This window comes from Solenopsis invicta, chromosome 7, assembly GCF_016802725.1.
Source record: "Solenopsis invicta isolate M01_SB chromosome 7, UNIL_Sinv_3.0, whole genome shotgun sequence".
Classification (NCBI taxonomy): Eukaryota; Metazoa; Arthropoda; class Insecta; order Hymenoptera; family Formicidae; genus Solenopsis; species Solenopsis invicta.
In genome coordinates this window covers 4,035,857-4,057,369 of record NC_052670.1, presented here as the reverse complement: position 1 = coordinate 4,057,369, position 21,513 = coordinate 4,035,857, and the positions used below count along the sequence as shown (strand labels likewise).

At 34.5% G+C, this 21,513-nt stretch overlaps 1 protein-coding gene across 3 annotated transcripts in view; it reads right to left on the bottom strand.

Annotated features, from left to right (window-relative positions):
* LOC105199941 (protein madd-4) overlaps window positions 1-21,513 on the bottom strand; it is a 191,494-nt gene that overhangs the window by 32,658 nt on the left and 137,323 nt on the right. For all 3 annotated transcript variants that reach the window (XM_011167274.3, XM_039451630.1, XM_039451631.1), the window contains exon 5: window positions 4,442-4,771. In XM_011167274.3, coding sequence (XP_011165576.3) covers window positions 4,442-4,771 — 330 coding nt within the window. The remainder of the gene's footprint in view (window positions 1-4,441; window positions 4,772-21,513) is intronic.

Genomic DNA, 21,513 nt, shown 5'->3' with positions numbered 1-21,513 from the left:
CGTTATTGTTAATCCTATTTCTTTCTGGTTGTTTTGTGGTATCACGAGTCTCATTTAATTTAGGATCAAAGAATTAAGATTTTAATACTGGGTCGAGGATGCGCGCTGTATTTGCGCGGCAAGACGAGCTCTACTTCTTAAATGCATAAAATTTAGAAAAGTGTAAAATGTATACTTGCTTTACGAGATTTAAATTTACACGATAGATTAAATAATTTTAAAAGTTACACCTTAGCGTAATAATAATAATATAATCATAAACGTACAAATTATGGACGTACAAATTAAGTAACAAGTATATTACATTTAAGATACCTTTTTCATTTCATTAAAAAGGTATCTCATTAATAATTATTAAAAATTATGTACGTCTTAGAGCATTAGATAAGACGAGCTGATGGAGAACACGCAACGTTATTGTATAATAATACTGGATGATCATCTCACATTACGCTTCTGTAATATACGGGTTTGCATACATACACCATATGCATATACACATGTGACGTTGATCAAATTAAGTTAATGGACGATGAGATCGGGCTTCTCGACGCGCCCATGTTAAATATTAGCAGAAGACTGACCTGGCAGCTTCGTTAGGTTGCGTTTTCTCAACACGACGCGAAACGTGCTGGCGTAGCGATGCTAGAAAGCAACGAGTTGCGAATACGTTTAAGGTACTACCTTGGTACATGTGCCTATACGCGCCGACATCCGCGCGAATCTCTTCTCCGACCCCGGAGTTTCTCTCTGCTAACTCCAGAAGTTTCATCTTACAAAGTTTCGACAAGAGACGTGGCAATTGCGGTTAAATTCTTAAGTAACGCCTTTAGTTTAATCCAGAGCTTAAGGCTAGCTCCGTCAAAGTATTTAAGAACACTGCTTTTATCTACTTAATTAATAATTTGTCAAATTCTTCTGCAATCCTACATATTCAGCTAGTTAGCTGAAGAAAAAAAAATATTACGGAAAAATCGAAAGCATTACGTACCACTTATTTTGTACGAGTATTGTTCCGGGAATTGTAGGAACTTCTCCAATATTATCACTCGTTGCTTTTAGCTTCTCTGATCTTTGATTAATTTAAAATCAACTTTTCACTTTAAACATTACCAATAATTTAATATAATTTGCATTCACGTTAATATAATTAATTTCAAATATGACTTTTATACGCATGTAAAGGCTACTCTCATTTATTGTTTCAGGCAACGTTTCGGGGATATTGCTCAGCTCACACGCGACTCTTGATTAATTAATTGAGTAATTATTCGATCAAAATTACAGATCGGATTATATCGATGTTCAAAACGCGGTGACCAAACCAATAGTGAATTTAATATGTAAATTCCCAAGGTACTAGGCAAATCGCGATTCATCGATTTAACAATGCAAACGAATAGTTAAATGGATTAATAAATCAAAATGTTATTTTGAGTCAAATCATTATTTTGAATTATTTACACAGTTTCGGATGCATTTCCGTATATTTAAATAATCGATTCGAACTACTCGACATTTACACGTGGAAAAACATAATGATGTTTTTCAGTAATTGAAACTCTTTCCAAACTTTTATACTTTTTATTTGCAAATATGCATTTTTAACAATCAATCGTTTTTTCAATAATTAACCGAAAAACTTTCCTATATAAAACATAAATAATGTGTACAAAAATACAAACAATCACATCGAAATTACTTGCCTTAACGTACCTCGTTAACGGCTAAATTGCGGTTAAATTAATGGAATGTAAGTATCGCTATATATATTTAGATAATTAACGAGTAAAGGCCCTCATGTGTTGATCGACCGACAATTTATAGTGACTGACAAGCGGTGCACTGTACCTATCGCTTAATGTTCCTCGCATCTAATATACTGCGGTCTGCATATGACAGATCCATGGTTTCCGATAATGCCGCGGTTAAGAATCGATAATTATTCTCTTATCAAAATCAAAAGAGTCAAAGAATAGATAATCACATTTGATATTAACTTTTATGAGTAATGTTCAACTAATTTCAACTATAATATACTTCTGGAACATTAAAAAATGAGAACGATATATTACACTCGAAAAACAACTGTTTAATTATAAAATATTGAAATCTTTTAATTTTAAACGGTGTTTATATTTGAAACACTACAACATTTAAAACTGAAATTTTTAACAGACTTAAACATTTAGTGTTTTAAATCCAAACACCGTTTAAAACCAAAACATTGCTAAGTATTTAAAAAATAAAAATAGAAAAATTTTAATAAATTAAAATTAAACTTCTTTTTAAGTGTAAGAGAGATTAATTTCCAATATAATTTAATTACTCACTACTCTTACTACTCACTACTTAATTACTAACTACTCTTTTTTTGTATTCGGTGCAAATCATTATTATATATATCTTTTCATGTGTATTAAATTTTTTTACAATTCAGACTCTATCCGTAAATTAAAGAAATTCAATTTGAAAATTGTTTTAAAAAATAATAAATAATATAATTAATATAATATATAATTAATCTTAATATAATAATAATACATATAATTTAATGTTAATTTTATATCAATATAATATATAATAAATATGATTATCAAGGTTCTCGTTTTTTTTATTATTCTTGTCGTAATAATAGTATTTATTAGAAGAATATATACGTCTAATTTATACTTTAATATACGATGCCATTTATGAAGTGTGTATATATAGATGCTATATTCTCTTTCCCCACATAATACCGCATTGTGATGAACGTTCGAGGGCATTGGGATAAAGAGTCGAGTATGGTTTTCAAGCGTCAGATCAATGACGGGTCACAATAAGCGCAGAATACTGACGTCACGGTCCCAATTCAATCCACCTGTCTATGCTAAAGTATAGATCACAAAAAGGTGATTTCAATTTCCGTCATTTTTATTTTTATTTTAGTTAATCCCGCTCTGTTTGAATTTTTTACTATTATTTAATCAATACAACAAAAAAATTTATTAAACTCAAAAATAAAAAGTATATACATTTTATAAATAAAAAAAGTTTAATTATCTTGATTTCTTGACGTATCTATTATCCGCGGCTCTAAATTGTTCTTATTCAATCTCATATAGTCAAATCTTCTAACAAGAAATTTTGCAAAATGTGCGAATATTTTGTTAATAAAAACGCAACAGAATTTGATAGCAGAATATTATGACAGATTGACTATAAAAATCGTCATTTCGTAATTGTTTCAATAATACTTTGTGCAAACATTTCATTTAAATAAATACTATTTTACTTAGTTTCTGTTGGCAATCTGCTGTCGGATTACGTCGACAGACTGCGTTGGCAGAACATGAGTTCAATACAGACGCGATTGATGTCAATCTATCGCAGAATTGTATTCAAACTACCGACAAACTTTTAGAGTGCTGATAACGTTTTATTTGAGGAGAATCTCGAGAAATGCCGATTAATATTTAATTATGAGTATTGCTTATTAATTTTTGCGACAACTTGTCAAAAATTCATGAAACGTCACTAACTTATCTCACGTCTTATAAGTTTAGCGAAACAAAGTGAGCAGAATCAATTGAAACTATTTTTTTTTATTTGTTGCTTATTTGTTGCTAAAAAGTTGCCAAAAAAAATTTGTTGCTTTGTTAGTTTTTTTTTTTAAATAATGTTCCGTTAACGGAAGATTAAGTTAGCGGGACAATATATGTATAATAATGAAATTGAATATAAAAATAACATCCAAATTTGTTGCTCATAAAATATGTTAGTTTCGATTTCGTTAATCGTTCAACAAGTATACACGACAGCGGAAAACTCCTCAGCAGATAGATAAAGAATAACAATCAGAAAATAATCTGTTGCTCTCATGATTATGGCACCAAAACCTTTTATTCTCAGATATTGTAACATCGAAACGCAAACTATTTCTTTAATTCTAATAAAAGGAACAATCATAAAATTTCTTTGAATCAAAGAAATTTTTTTAACAGTATAGCACTACACAAATTTCTTTGAGTTACACAAATGTTTTTTGATTCAAAGAGATCTGTTTTTGGGTGTATAAAAAGTAACTTTTTACATGTCGATTATTTTGGGGATAGTTTTAATTTTGATTGTTTATTGTTATTGGTACTTATTTTGTAAATAACAATATCGAGAGTAGCATAGTTTGTGAGCAACAAATTAGCAACAAATTTTGCTTTTGCGTGTGATTTTTGCGATATAAAGATATTGTCCCGCTAACTTCTTTAGCAAAACATTTAAAAAAAAAAAATTAATTAATAGAGCAACACACAAATTTTTTTCTTTGGCAACTTTTAGCAGCAAATGAGCAACAAATACAAAAATTAGTTTGAATTGATTCTGCTCACTTTGTTCCGCTAACTTATAAGACGTACTTATCCCTCGACAAAAGTCGTCTTGATACGAAGAAAGGCGCACTCACCATGCATTCGCCGTTTATGCACACGTCCGTGCCCTCCGCGTAACATATCGTGCCGTCCTCCACTTTATCCGCTAATTGCACCACTATCGTCTCGTCGCTGTCGAATTGCAGGCTATCCGTGGAATCGCGCGGCATCGTCTTCTCGCCCAACGGCACTTCCTGTCGCAACCGTGTAGCGCCGTTCTCGAGGGTCTGTTCACCGCGGCAGATCAAAGCGCACGGCCTAGCTGGGTCGTAATGGGGATACCATTTGAGAAGTTGCCCGCTGTATGGCACATTGTTGAAGGCGGCGCATTGTGCCGCGCGAAAATCGTCCGATTTCTCACAGGGCTGAAATCACAGAAAAGAGAAACCGTTGTCAGGCGGGCTCATTAAACGTTTCGATCTACGACGTCGTTAGGTCGCTATAAATGTCTGCGAGAAACCGTCGCTTTGTGGCAGCAAACAACGATCTAAATTTTCAACATCAAGACTCAATTGTTCATACTGCTCTTAAGCTTCAAGCTCGGTTCATAGATAATTTGGTGTCTGCAATTGCCTCTTCTAGATGTGGCATGCTGTCAGTTTTTCAGATATAAAATAAAACTTGTCGCAACATTTCCAAAATAATGCCTATAAAATTTCGATTACAATAAATTCGCTTTCCAATTCAATCCCTGCCCTTCGCTGAAGTTTTTTCCATTACAAAAAAAAGGAGGGGAAAGATGTTGTCTCATGCCGCGAGTGATAATTCTATTAATATATAGTAAAAGTATCTTGTTACATGGGTTCACATCGAAGTGCATGGAGAACAAAGTTTCTCAATTCCAGGGCTAGCTAATTAGAGCAAAATCATATTCCATTTATACTTCTCGAACTCGAGCTTGAGATAGCGAATCCAAAGTGAAGGATCGACGCCTGAGAGCCAAAAGTTACCATCGCAAAAGTGCCCGCTAATTATCGTTATAATTAACCATTCTATAGTTGGACCGCGATATCTCCGGGGTATTTCTATCGACATTTTCGCCTCCGCGAGTTTACCTCACTTCTCGTAAAGTTAACGAGCAATGTAAGTTCGCCATGGAGAAACGTTTATTATCCTCCAACTCCCTGCCTTCTTACTTATCTTATTCGCGTCGTGCTTTTCGTCACTGTGACAAAAATACAATTTTCGAAATTCGATTCAACGAAATTCGAATGTACGACGAAATATCATTTTACTGCAATTATTTTATTATTCCACGATTTATCATGTTTGTAACATAACTGTAACTCATTATCGATACATCGTAACATAATATCTATTATTACAGCAAAAATTATGTTACATAATGTTCATGTAATATAACGTAAATAATTTTTATACTAAAGTGCATCGCCAGTTTATACGTGTGACCAATGACGGATTATGCATTAGATATATTATTCTTGTGCTTAGCGGCTTGTGCACTAAAACGTCAGAAAATAAAGTAGAAAATTGATGGTTATAAAATTAAATTCTTACCTAAAGCCTTGTCAAGATTTTTCGGTAATCATATATCTTTTAAGAAAATGAAGAAACATAGAATAATAGGATTACATTGTTGTTTAATTCGTATTCTAGATATCCATTATTCAAAATAATCTGAAGATTATATTCGAATAAGGATTACGGGGTATATAATCGCGTTTAACTTTGCTTCTCAGCGAGAGAATTAATTGCGGTCAGTTACATGCAGGGACAAACGTTTGGTAAACAACGTCGAATCGCATTTCGCTGCGCCATGTATGATAATTATTCGCAGCGTCATACGGCGCGTCAACTCTGTCCGCGGTAATTATCAAATTCGATGGAAAATATGCAGGTGCGAAATACGCATGGCGTGCCGACCACGCGAAATTTGCACGTACGGTTCGATATGACCGGCAGCAGCAGCAGCAGCAGCGGCAGCTCCAGCCGAGCGACACGGACGGCGAGGATAATGTAGCTAAACATTCGCCGCTACTATTGTTAGGAACAGTGTTTGTTGTAATGAATTTGCCGGCAGCGCAGTAATTAATTAGCGCGGATCGGCCGGCCGCAGAGTTCAGTTTCAATTGGGTCGACCGACGTATATTCTGACGATATATGTTGAGTTTACGCGCAGCATATTGTAATCGCTTCTACAAGATACCTACTCAATGAACTCGATGAATTGTTTTCATGGCTTCGCGCAATCGGAATAAGATGCTCTCTTTCGAACGCTTTCTAGCAATGTATGTATTAGTATTTTAACAATTACTTATATTTAACTTCATCTCTTTAATTTATCGATGATATCGATATCAGATACAATTAAGTGTTCCACGTGGGAGCGGAAGAATCTTCCGTGAATTTAATTTTGTGAAATTAATATTCGCAGCAATTCGAATTCTTGCAGATCAGGAAATTATGTTGCGCAAAGAGAGATCTAAAGACATTTCAGACTGTCGCTATTATTACTACTACTGTTTCCTTCGGTCTTGATTACTACTAGCTCGCACGAACGTGACGATTCCGCAACTTGCCGAGTTTAGTTTACCATGTTATAGAGAGATAAACTATAAAATAGTTTACAGTAATGGATATCCTCCTAAGACAGCTCCATTCTTATTATTACAGCTGTCGTTATGACTTTTGGTATAATTACATATATTACGTGTGTATAAATTGTTTTTATTGTCGACAAAAAGATCTATTAAATTGAAGAAATTATTTTAGGTATTGTTATATAAATAATAAAGATAAAAGTCTATAAAAAAAAAGTAAGCTTAATTTCGTTTTAAGCATAAAGCTGCTCGCACATCGCGTTTCGCGTTGAAAATACGCACGGATCAACATAGATTTGTATTCGAGGTACTTTTGGATAATCCCAAAAAACAGTCGATAAAAAGAGTGACAAAAAAATGGTGTTGTATTATAGAGTAAAAGAGAAATCTGTGGAACAGAACATTTGTTTCGCTGCATGTGCGATGCGCAATCGAATGTATAATTTATTGAAAGGGAAAGTAAAAGAGAGCGCGAAATGCACTTTAAATATATTTTTAGCTGGAAAAATTGTCTCCATTCATATTTTCTTTTCTCTCTCTCTTTCTCATGAATAAGCGATAATACCAAGCAATTAATCATCTTTTTTCTGGCGCAAATATACATAGAGTAGCATCATTCCACTATACAAGTGTAAACACGACCTCCGGGCATTCTGAATTATTAATTTTCTGTCGAATTATTCATTCACAGAAGCTTGCCCGATATGAGATAGCCGGAAGAGGATAAAGGGTACAGATATTATTATATATTCATTAACGCATGAGAGAGAAAGATAGAAATGTGGATATTCTTAAAATAAATATATTTGAGTTTATGTTAATAACATTAAATATCTTCAAAATATTCCCAGAATATTATTGAATTATAAACAATCATTTTTTTTACAGAGTTTTACTTGTAAAATATTTTCCCAAACCACATCTCCTTTTATCTTTTAGAAGAAAACGTTAGTTTACGCGAAATAATTTTAATTAACTTGCTATTACAGAAAAAAAATTTATTTTTTCATATTCTAGATCTTATGAAAAGAATATTTTTAATTTGTTTATAAAATCATATCTTCAACAGATACAAGAATATTCGAGGTTAAAGCATTGGTGAATGCATTTAAACAATTTTTAAAATACAAAATAACAATTTTATTTCTCATTGTTTTTTTTTCAGTTTCGCACTTAAAAGATATTTCTTCTCAAATTATGTCATACATTTCATTCTTTTTTTCTTTTTTTAGAAAGTATAAGAGTTTAAGCTTAAGAATTTTTTCAAAACAACGCCGTTTCACACGCTGTCTGCGGGGATTTAATGAAATTCTTCAATTAAAACACTGGTAATTATTTCAAATGCCAGACAGAAATGTACGTATTATGATTTTAAACTTGGAAAGGAGATTCGTGGAGTAATTACGCGGTTGGCTTCTCGAAATAACATGTACCAAAATCGACTCGCTCTCCGGAGTGCAATGCGGAATGCATCCTTCGCGGGATCGGCTACGAAGTAGGACTGGAGGAAGAAACTCGGCGAAGCGCCGAAATCTGTTAGGAACCGCGGAAGCCGCAGCACGGAGTTCGAGCGCTCCTTAACAAGGAATCTCAACTACTCATTACGCAAAAGCGTTTCTACATCCAACACTCTTGTGCCGATGGGATACCCATGGGGCATTTGCCAGACGTTTCAGCCGATTACGAAACCCCGTGCACTCCAGGAACAATGGATAATACCTTTCGCGCGACACCACAGCGACAACTTACTTCGTCCTTAAATTGATGATACAAGAGCGGATGCGGTAAAAGCTCTAACATTTCAAGTTTTAAGTTCGAGAGAGGATTAGTTTGTGCCGTATATATTGGCATTTGAATGTTATGATAATAATAAATGATGTCTCAGGCTCATTTTTTTTCAAAAGCTACTTATTTACTTGATAATAAAGTTTATTAATTAATTTACTCGTGAATTAATCGCTGATCAAATTTTTTTTCAATTTGTGGAAAGTATTTTAATCTCTACAGTTACTGGCACACTTATTTATGCATTTCGCTGAATAATAAAAAAAAAACAATGTACGGTGCGTGTGTATGTGTGCACAATATACTTCGCACCGTGTCACATTGTGTCTATTACTAACGCAAACAATATTTTATTGGAAGGAATTCAAGAATGCGTGGAGCGTATGTGCGTTGCGTACGGTTATACAAATTTCATTATCCGATTTTTGATGTTTACAAAATATACCAATTTACCGGCGCGCCGATAAACCATATACAAATCGAACGGGCGACGTACCGCCTGTTTGTTATATGAAGTCAGCACATTTGGTAATTCAAATAGTTGATGAATATTTATTAAATTATATTTATCTGAATTTTTCGTTCTGTTTCTATTCAACGTATAAAAATTGCGTGGAACCACGAACAGGTGCATGTGCCATGTTATTTGTCGCATGCGATCTGTCCGTTTATTTTCGTTGATATTATAGTCCGTAAAAGTCCACACGAACGAATATTAAAACAATTCATAAATGTTTAATTGAGCAGTTGATTATTTTAACTGGAATTTATTACGCTTAGATATACACGATAATCGAAGGTATAATAAGCGCGCATTTATTGATTTATTTGCGCTTTTTCAATACTCGGTACAAAAGAACGATATTAGATACCTTCGAAATTATTCGTCAATACGTTGTTAATAATTTTAATAAATATTGCTGTTTAAAATAAATTTATCTCGATACAAATTGAGACTGTTTATTATGTACGTCTGTGTATGTAACAATCATTATTTTTTCTACTATTTTACAATATTCGTTAATGAAATATTTAAAATTAATTTTTTTTATTAATAAAATATTTTAAAATAATTATAAATTGCATATCCACTTCAAAAAATTAGCTGTTAACGACGTTCTTTGTTTGGACGTTATTTGTTTTTTACACAATAAAAAGTTTTCGAAGAAATGAGAATATGTGAAATTAGCAAATTAAAAAAAAAATTTCTTTTTTCTTGTTACCAAATATGCATAACAATATACCATTGCATAAATTTTTCCGAATCACATTTATTCTAATTGAAATTCATCCGTTTATCATAGTTATATACATGCTGCAATTTTCATTGCGTCGGTGTCCAATTATTGTAAAAGCGTACATATGAAGGCACGTATCAATTTTAATTTATCAATGCTCATTTATTTGCCGATAATAATAAACATTGATTGCATTAAAGATGAGTAGGATCATTAATAATTTAAACAATGGATTCTGCATAAACTTGGTAAAATCATTTTTATTCTTAAATAGCATTATACGAGTACATGCCTATAGTCAATACGTAAATAAATAATAAATATTCTATTATTGTGCATGTGAAAACAAAGATTTGTCAGTTTCGGAGAGGAACAAATTCATGCTGTTAAAGAATTTCATTTTAATATAGTTCCATTCCCATTTTCAGAGTGATTTATTCGAGGCATTTCTCAAATATCTGTCCGTAATAAACGCTAAACAGTGAGTTTGATGTTTGATGTGCCGCCGGCGAATGCGTTGCCCGTTCCGCCCATTTTCGGGGTCGGATTTTGAAAGAAGTCCCATTCGTCGCGCTCCGTTAGAATATCCTATGAATAGCCCCTCATTGAGGCCGTGGATAAGGGAGGCCGGGAAAAAGGGTAACAACCGCGTGGCGTAATGGTCGCGACGCGCGGAATACGGCTTGAAGAAGTAATACGAGCGAAAACGACGTGAGCCCATTTTCTTCATCTTTCCGCGAAGTGACGTCTCCTTGTGGACGGAATAAAGGAAAACACAACGGTACCTTTTTCCACCGTGTCGACGGTTACGATAACACGCCGGCCTTTTCCCCCCGGTAAGAATTCCGGTAAGGACGAGAGAGCACCGGAAGTACAGAGGGGCTCGAGGAGGTGCGCGAGCAAAATGTGCTTGCGAAAATAACATTCTGAAACGTGTCTAGGACGAGAGGCTGTTCTCTGCTCCGAGGGGAATAGTATCTCTCGCGAGACAATGCGCGCGCGATGGGCACCGTGTGCGATGTTTAATTAAAATTGTACCTATTCGCTAAGTACGACTTTAACGACTTGAATAGCACGAGAAATGAAACACACACGATTTCTTCTTATGACAATTCATTAAACGCAATCCTTTAATAGATCATTTCACGATTACTACCCGCTGAACTGATCATTTGTAGTTGTTATGTCTATACATTAAGGTAACAAAAAGCAAATTATCTATGCGTTTCTTAATTTGTATATTTCTACGAGTTTAATTCTCTTATATTGCATGTAACTCTTTTTTTCCCGTGTCTGTAATATGTACTCTTTCACATAATGCACAAGAAAACTCGTTCAGACAAATAACACATTGCAAATCGACATCACAAATAAAAATGTTGCTCTTTATCCGTATCACTAATATCAACCAAATATTTAAAAAAAAAATCGAAAAAGTTCGACACCGCTTTGCGTCGTTTCCCGATTTTTTTCAGTTAACCTGGTTTCTCGCGCCACGTTTCACTTTTAAGTCCCTGCAGTCAACAAAACGCCTATCGGATTCGTGGACAAACGCCCCGTGAAATTTTATTTTGCGACGTACCGCACAACATCGGTCGGAGCGTTTCTGCGTGCGCCAATCGTTACTGGCAGTCGTGTGGCATCGACCGGCCTGAGAGGGGTGGCTCGATCCCGAACGCGTCTGCGAGCGAGCTGCGAGGCAGAGGCCTGGATGCAGCGCGCATAGAGAGAAAGAGAAACAGCGGCGGTAGCTGGCACGTTTCTCGATTATCCGTATTTACGGAAATTCCGCGCACGTTACGCCCGATAACTTTCGTAACGGATTACTCGACGAAAGTTTCACATCGCGCGCGCGGGCGGAAACTTACCCCGATAAACTACACCGCGCGAATCGTCAATGCAGTCAAATGGAGCCCGAGGCAGGTGCGAGACTCTTCAAACAGCGAGCAAGCCGCGCTTGCGGATCCCACGATCACGCCCAAACGTCTAAACCTGTCACTCCGAATTTCCTGCTTCTCGAGGGTGGAAACGGGGGGGGAGAGGGGGGGGAGACCGGCTTTAATTGAGCACGCTACACATGCGAAAAGACGAACTCTTGAGTACCACGTGAAAATGCATCACGCTCGCGCCGAGGCGCGAGTAATAATTAATATTCTCTCGAAAATAAATTGCGCAATCATCTTTCATTATCCTTAACATTTGTTACCAGATAACATTCCCGTACAGCACGGAACAATATTGCAGAAATGTTGCGAAATTGCTACAACAAAGAGAAACCCAAAGCAATTCTTCAGACAAAAAGCAAACGATCAGTTGAAATAATTAAATCATGTACGACGGTATCAATGAAATGAAATTCTGAAAAGAGAGATTACGGTATATAATAATAAAAACAATTTATTTTGAACATAGGTTTACGCCTGAGCGTATTTTTAGTTGATTCAATTAGAATTAGTATATCTGAAGGCGTATTTGATAACACATTGTTTGATAAGTTATTCATCAAAATTTCGCAATTTCCGATTTGATACATTGTTTACTTCAATACGCCCACACGGTATGTAATAATTATACAATGTAACTTTTAAATGTATGTACGTATCGATTTGATAGTACAATAATATTTGCAATATATGCATTGTTTTTGTAACCTGGAAATGTAAAAACAGAGAATTTAAGAAAGAATGGATCGGAGATAACGAGAAAACATGTTTATAGCGTCGTGTAATTTCGTAGAATGAGACTGTACTATCGATCAGAATCTAATGTTCCGTCCTTTTGCATTTTCGATATTACGTACCAAGTGGTACGTTCCCCTCCCGAATACGAATACGATACTCGAACGGGATGTTCCCAAATAATTCATTCCGGATCGAGTCAGACAATATCTTCTGACTGATTAACTATTCATATTCCACAGAATAGCTCATCGTGCCACTATAATCGATTAAAAATACCCGTTCTAACATTAATCTCGGGGTATAAATAATTTTTCAGTTATGAAAGGATTTTGCTCTGCGAGAGAGAGAGAGAGAGAGAGAGAGAATGAATTTTAAGCCAAAATCTTTTCTTTTATTATACGCGATTAAAACAGCGTCAGTGTATAAATATCCAAATCGCAGGTAGACAGTGAATACTTGAACGCTCGCAGTTATAAGTTTCGATAATAAAATAGAGATATTCTTTTTCTCCTTTTCTATAAAAAAAAATTTATAAATATTCTTTTCTTTCTCTCTAAGCGCTCGCTTAATGAAACAATTGCATTAATCCAAGCGACCGATCTTTTGGACAACTAGAATCACCAATGTTACCGCATACGAGTTGGCATACTTCGAATACGCTCGGAGAGAGAGATTTCCACTGTTTTAATTCCACAGAACCTAAATTTCACTCGATCCTATTCCTGCGAGTATTCAGCTACCGCAGCGCAAACACATCCAACTCCATTCCGAATCGTGTCGTAATAGTTTTATTGAATATAATATCTGATTTTGTTCAAGATTTCTCTTATCTTTCGCTACTAATTGTAAATCCAATTGTAATGCAATTGTAATCCATATGCTCACAAGAAATTTACATAATCATATATAGTTTATTTATTTGTTCCGAAATTAATGTACCCTAAACTAACTAATAATATATTCCACATGATACAATTTTGCCTTGTGACATATAGGCATTAATTAATTACAGCCAATTAAATTCTTTTATTTTATTGTTTTAATCATTCCTTTTTCTTGCAAGTGGCCTATCACAAAATCATGCCAGAAGTAATTTTCAGAATAGAAGGATTAGAATTTAAATTAGAATTTTATAATAGATTACACTCGAGGACACTCGAGAAGCAACTAGGATATTTATTCCATATTCTTATAACGAATTTAATGGGTACTATTTCTCCTACCCGATATTGAATCGCAGCTTCGTTAGCAATATCGCTCGCTTGGTGGATTTAGGGATTACCGTGGTATATAGATGTTGCAACGTGACGATGTGTAACTCCGGCACTAACCGCGTCGTAATCACCCACGGTTTCGTCAAATTTGCCCTGATTTCGCATGGCTCTCTTCGTCAGGTGCAAGCATCAGATAGCCTTTCGTTACGCAATCGTTACATTACGCATACTGCGCACTGACACGCGTTTATCGAACGTAAATGTGAGCTACTAGCACGGAATGTAACTTCCCTTTGTTGATACCAGCTAAAAGTGCATCAAATTTTGTCACAGTTAGCGACCTTTTCGCTTTCATACCACTTCCGCCGCACTCTTACGCATGAATAAAGCTGAGGGTATTATCTCGCATCTCGCCGGGATTAGACTCGCGTTCTTTGAAACTAAGCTCATTCGAGAACGATTACAATAAATTTAAGAAATTTTTTTATTTATATAATTTTTTCTTTATCTGCAAGATATATTAGTTTTATATAATAAATTATGCAATATAAAATCTTGTATACGTTGTATAACGTTTTATTAGAAAAATATTAGAAAAACGTTAGACTGCAAAATGAGCAATCAATAAAAAATTTAATCATTAAATTTTAATTTAAAAATATATTACTTTATACCTATTATTATAATTGTCATTAATATTATTATAATGTTTTAAAATTATTATTATAATTATCGTTAAAAGTACTTTTGTGATATAAAAGTTTCATTCGTGAAACGGGATTCAAAAATCTCAATTATATTCACATAACAATTTCTAATTCCCTATTCAATGTAAAATTTAAATAATAAAATTACTTTTGTTATAAGTATAATAGTGAAATCAGGCTATTCAGTTTTTTAATGTCTTTAAAAAAATACACCGACTCCAATTTAGAAAGCAATTAAAACGTTCACGCTACTTATTAATTATCTTATTTCAAATTTAAGTACGAGTTTTGAATTATGACGTAAGATCGATATTACGACATGCGTTATCTCCATCGTACCTCACATACTACTGCACCTAATCAAAAGACAAGCCTACATAACTTACTGTACACGTGCTACGTAATTTACAATCCGAATTTATAATGCATTACATGGTTGCACTAATTAGTCTAGCTGATCCGAGCGTCGAATTTGACCCAGTTTCGTGCATAGATTGTCATTATCCACTGACAGCGTACGATCTTCCAGTGTGCATCCGTTACGTGCACGCGTGTATCGTACGTATGCATCGTTCTTCACTGAAGCGGAAACTGCACGACGGACGACAGAATGCACTTCTACAATTATTACTCGTTATAAGCGTTTTCAATGACAGAATTCGCGCTTGCAGATGCAAGAGAGTCTAATCTTACAGTCCCTTTAAAGACTCATTTATTTTTTACATCGCTATTAGAGTATTATTCATTCAAAGACAATGAATATCTTGATTTCAGTGTTAAACTTATAACTAAATTAATTAGTGATATATGCACTGTCCTTCAGTGATTCTAATATCAATGAGAACGCCCCATCTCCTCTTCCCTCCCTCTCTCTTGATCAGAACTAAAATTGAAGGACAGTGAATAATTGCTGAGAGATGATCAGTTATAAGTATAGCACTGCAAATCAATAAGATTCCACTTGTTCAGATTTAGAGAGTATTGAATGCATTGGTGTTTGAGGATTTACGGAACTTACAGTTCGGAAAACATTCTTGATTTTCGCGGAATTTTATAACTCTAACGTCAATTCGCTTTCTTTCTCTTTTGCGCCCCAAAAGGCGATATTATATGAAGAATACGAGATAATGGCCTGCTTTTTAACTGTCATCGGTTTATTCATCTACTCTCCCCCTGTGTTTAAGTTTAGGTCTAAAGTTTCCTCCGAATACAAACCTAATGATAATAGAACAAGATAGGGATAATTGTAACAACCATCATAATCTCACGTTTCGGTAACGTGCTACTATCGACTTCGTTGGTACAATAGTATAGAGAGACAGTTGTAAATTATATCACGACCAAAGTCATACGAGTTTAGATCTGAAATACATAATGATATATTCGCCTGATTAATAATGCATTCAAGATTATTGCCTTCTTTCCGGAATTAATCCATCAATTTTCGAAACGCTCCTAAATATTGAATCGCATCAAATTTTATTTAACACAATTGTTTTTAGTAATTTATTTAGTTTGTTCAATATTTAAAATATTTAACTCGTAATTTATTTTATTTAGTATTTAATTTAATTCGTGATTCCAATTATGTGGCTCCGATAACAAACGTCCTCTATTTTGGCTGCGCCGATCTCGAAGCAATTTAATGCAATTCGTAGCGAAATCATTACTGTTCCATTAATATTAAATATCTACGAATTGTATATATTGCGTAAACAGTTTTGATTTAATTAATTTATTGTAGCAAATGGTTCTATTAAGTTTTAACGGATATAAACAAACGTTATTCGTAGGGAATATCATAACATATCGCATGGAGAAAAACTTGCGAAATTTTATCAGCATCTTTTATATTAGTAAGATATAATAAAAATATAATAATAATATAATATAATAAAATATAATAAAATATAATTAAAAATATAATAACATGTAAATACTATTTTAAGAACGATTTATTAGACCAATTTTTTTCTCACCTTTTATCTCACTTCTATTTAAGTTTAAAAAAAAACTAATTCTTAATAGATTTGAAAAACGAGATATTGAAACAGCTATCTTTAAATATCAAGAACTGCATAGATGTATAATATACGTTAGACGAACAATGATAGAAAGAAGGTTAACCTAGTAAATTATTCTTAAAATAGTATTTTACATTTTAAATTGTATTCTGTTATTGTACAACGGTGTTATTGAGATCGTTTTTAAAATAAATGCAAAGCGGAGCGCAATGTCGTTCCCTGTATGGTCATCGAATTACGTACAAAGTTAGCGTCGCTCCGATCTCTGAAACTGTACGCGACTACTCTGGCAGCTTAATTAATTCTCGACTACTATCGGTGAGTTCAAATTTGGTCCAACGCAGTGGATATTTTAACGACATATAACAGAAAGAAGAGAAAAAAGTCGCGTAACGTGTACAATCGAAATTCCCTATCTTTTTCTCCAGAGAATCGACATCTTTCTTGTTTCAAGACGAACGAAGACATTCGTTAGAAAACAAAATTTTAATGATAATTCCCCGAACCTCAGGCACGCAAATCTGTATACGCCCGTATACGCCCAATATCCGAGTTTCCTGCGCTTCGTATTTTCGTTCCATCTTGACGTAACGATATGCACTGGCTGGAACACGAACGCGCAGCGGATTTGGCAATGATTTCGTTCTACTATATTGAGGCAGAGAGCGCGGCGACGACCTGGAATACCCGAGCCAACGCTACACACTTTTATTACCCTCGTCTTGCGCAGAATGCAGTCCCGCCCTTTTATCGTTCGCGTAAATGTTGTTATCAGCGGATATCCCAATACGCGCAAGATGGTCCATCTTGCTTGCGCTCGTGTACTTCACACGTGTATGTTGCGATACACGCGTCTACTACTTTTTTTTTTTTTTTTTAATAAAAAGTGTGAGACAGCATGAGTGATCGGTTACGTTTGAGCGAATCGCATTCATTAGTTTTATTTATTTACGCAACGAACACATTCGCATCCATCAATTACGAATACATGTCCGGATTTTTCTCGACAGTTCCGGCTTTGGACCATTATTCTAACTGCTAATTTAGACACCAGTGTATCAGCTCGCGCGCCAACGTCGCTCCATTGAAAAGAAAGGGGATACCCCTTTCACATAAAATACACAATGTGTATAACAAAAACATTCTTTTGTCATCGTAATTATTATCATCGCGAAACAAAGTTAGTAATTAGCGATAATTTAGACACGCTTTCATTGTTGGCGCACCCTCGGTGCGATGATTGCAACTTTTAATTGACTACAAGATAAGCAATCTGATAATTTAGGTATCATAATATACTTTGTTATTATCAGAGACGGCCATTGATTAACGATAAAAGTGACGAAATATGCGCTAATTGGCTTAATAAAATGATCGGCGAAATGTAAATGGAATGTTGATACGATCACGTCGTTTATTATAACTGGTTGCGCGGATCAATATGTTTATCGCAGTTTATTATTAACTGTCGATCCGGCTCCAAGTTCGTCCCGTGTCATCACAATGAAGCCGGTAAATATTGTCACTATGAAACGATTGGCGAATAAATTACTCGCGTGTTAATACTAAATACGAGACGTATATCATGCAGCAAATGAATTATTACGACAGCATTAATATCATTTTACGCGTCGAAATTTTCATGAATTTTCCCGGGCTGTGTAATTTTTTTCAATTAAAAAAATGTGAAACTCGTTCGATGTAAGCAAACGACATAGCACAAAGTGTGTAAAACACTTGGAGTTATATAAATCGCATAGATTTAATTTTGCTGTTGTTTTGCGTGAGATTTGCGACTGCTTTATGTTAGCACATTGAGGTTTCGAATAAATACACACGGAGATTACAAGTGTGCGTTCCAGTCATGGAAATGTATGTAACATACCGCGTGGTTATGCGATGCGTTACGCCACAGCCTTTCAGAATTTATTTCGCACTATATTATACACAAAAGACTATTAAATGCAATTAATTAAATTTAATTCCTAACTGTCGCGGACCACAATGGAGATTTTGAGATACCTATAGCCACGTAATCTTGCGACAACAGAACTATTACTTTCGGGGAGATACAAACTTCACTTTAATTCACTGCAGAATGCAGCGGAAAATCAAATGTTTGTTAAACAATTATTAAAAGAATGTATACTCTCTTTGTACTACAAAGTACATTAGAAATATAATGCTCTATGTAAATTTAAATCAACTTTACAATCCACTCCGGGTGCGTATTAAAGAAACAAGTTAAAATAATTTGCTTAAAATATACAGATGATTATATTAATGATTTAATACTTGTCAATTTGAGAGATTAGTTAAATTCAATCACGATTGTTTCTGAAAGTTGAAAATTCTCAATGCTATTTCTGCATTAATATTTGCTGACGAACATCCATTATTCCCATTTATTGATTTATGCTAATAACGATGGAATATATTTTTAATTTGTATTAAAATTTCGCGCAAGATCTTTTCAATAAATCCGCAGGTTATTTGAATATTTTTGCAAATTATAACTGTACTATGTTATGTAGTTATATTTTCTCGAACCTCTGAAATTAAATAGAAGATAATCAAAATAAAACAAATTAAATTTAAATTTGTATTAGAATTTCTAAACTGCCTTAATCAAAAAACAAACACGGTTGATTTACGTAAATCAAACGTAGATTTAATTTTAATCAGTAACTATTATTTGCCAAATTATCATTTTTAATTTAGAGATGTATTATCGTCGTTGGCACATTTTCTGAATTCTTGACAAATATAAATGAATAAAATACGTAAGATAAAATTATTATTTGACGCAATCTAATTTATGATAAATAATTTATCTAATCTATTTATAATATATTTCAACCCAAATTTAAGTTTATTAATCATATCGCATTGTAAAATTTCAAAAATTTATCGAGTTAGTTATTAAAAAAATGTATATACTTCTCATTCAATAAACCCAACACAAATTGTATAATCATAACATGTTCCAATTCCAAAATCTAATTAAAATATCAAAATTATTTAAAACTATATGAAAGTTTCCGTATGAAAGATATATTTCCAAGCTCTCTCAGCTCAATCCAAATAAAACATGTGTTCTCTTATATTTATATTAACTTTATTTATAGCCATTCGTCTACAAGTGTTCACATTTGTGAAATTATTCAAGCCTCGTGAATGGCAGATCACGGCTCAACTTCAACTTCATTAGTCTCCTTCCGTCCTTTGGAATCCTGAAACCCTAAATTAATTTTAATCACTTGGCACGGCCGTCTTATCGACCAGGCGCGAAAGCTCTCGCCGCGTTATCGCGTCGCAGTGACGACAGCGGCGAAATTTTCGTCTCGCTTCCGCAAATGAATTCTCTGTTTTCGTCGCTGGTAAAACGTAGAGGGTACAACCCCGGTGAAATACACACCGTGCCATTATGAGTGTTAACAGAGCGCGCCGAGGGAAACCAAAGAGGACCAGGCAGAGAGACCGACGAAGTAAACGGTGGAAGGAGGACGGCAGTCGGGGGAAGACTGGAATCTGAATTCAGTGCACGCTTCCCCGTTTCGTTATACTAATGGTGTTGTGTTCCCTTTTCTTCGCTCATTTTATTCACCGTGATTCTTTCCGGCCGCCGCAATCGGCGGAGCTGGCTTGCTCCGGCGTAATTCGCGTAACTGGCCGCGCGTTGACGAACTTCCTTCGGACCGTCGCAATTCCCGTCGTTTGCATTGCGCATTTTTTTAGCTCGCGGTTAGCCGAGACATCTGGATGCATGCGCAGAGGGCGAGAGAGCAAAATTAACGTCGGAAAGAAATTTGCTCAGGGTGACGAGGTTCGTTTCCTACGTATGCACCTCTTCTTTAGATTGTACCTAGAGGTAATTTCTTTGAGATATGGCACGGAGTCATTTTGTGTGTAGCACGAGGTTCGCATCGCTTCTAATTGTGCAAACTCGTTCTTGACATCGCTGGCGCGTCTATTTTAATTTAGAACATCAATTACGCTAATGAGACAGTAAATAAATAATCGTATTGCATCGTAGAATCGATCGTAGAGGAGAAGGTGGTGTTATGATACTCATTATGGTACCTCTGTTTGCAATTTATACAATAACTTTGTTAATAATTAATATATTTTAAATTGGGAGAACTTCACGATTACATTCATCAATATGTTACTCGATCGATTTTAGACTCAAAGTTGTGAAATATTTATTACTTAGAATGTTATTTAAAAAAATGTGACGATAATGGATCGAAGAAAAACAGAGAGAGAGAGAGAGAGAGAGAGAGAGAGAGAGAGAGAGAGAGAGAGAGGAGAGAGAGAGAGAGAGAGAGAGAGAGAGAGAGAGAGAGAGAGAGAGAGAGAGAGAGAGAGAGATGGCAATATGGTCCTCCCACAAAACTAGGTTTAAAAAAATTAGTTTTGTTTTTTAAAAAATACAGTTTTTTGTTATAAAATTTTATATTTATTCAAAATACAGAAAAAATACTGCAGACTATATGCAAATGTATGTACGTACACACTCTTTCCTATACAGACTACAGTATTGAAAATCTATAATACATGTAATGTAAACTACTATACAGTAGTTAACAATGGAACTATCATTTTATCAAACCACTATTTCGAATATGAAAACTTTAAAAAGTCAGTCGTAAGCTTGTTGAGGCATCAACATGCTTAAGCAACTGTACATAGCAAAATAAAATATTAAATAACAAAAAAAAACAATAAAAATGTACATATATTTGCATGTTAACGTGCTCAAGTGTATACTTTGAATGAAAAGTTTCGAAATGCTTAAAAAGTAAAAATGCCGGGTATTATAGCTACTGATTATTTTAATATATTATATAGCTATTAACAACGCAACGGCGTGTTAAATAAATAATTACATAAG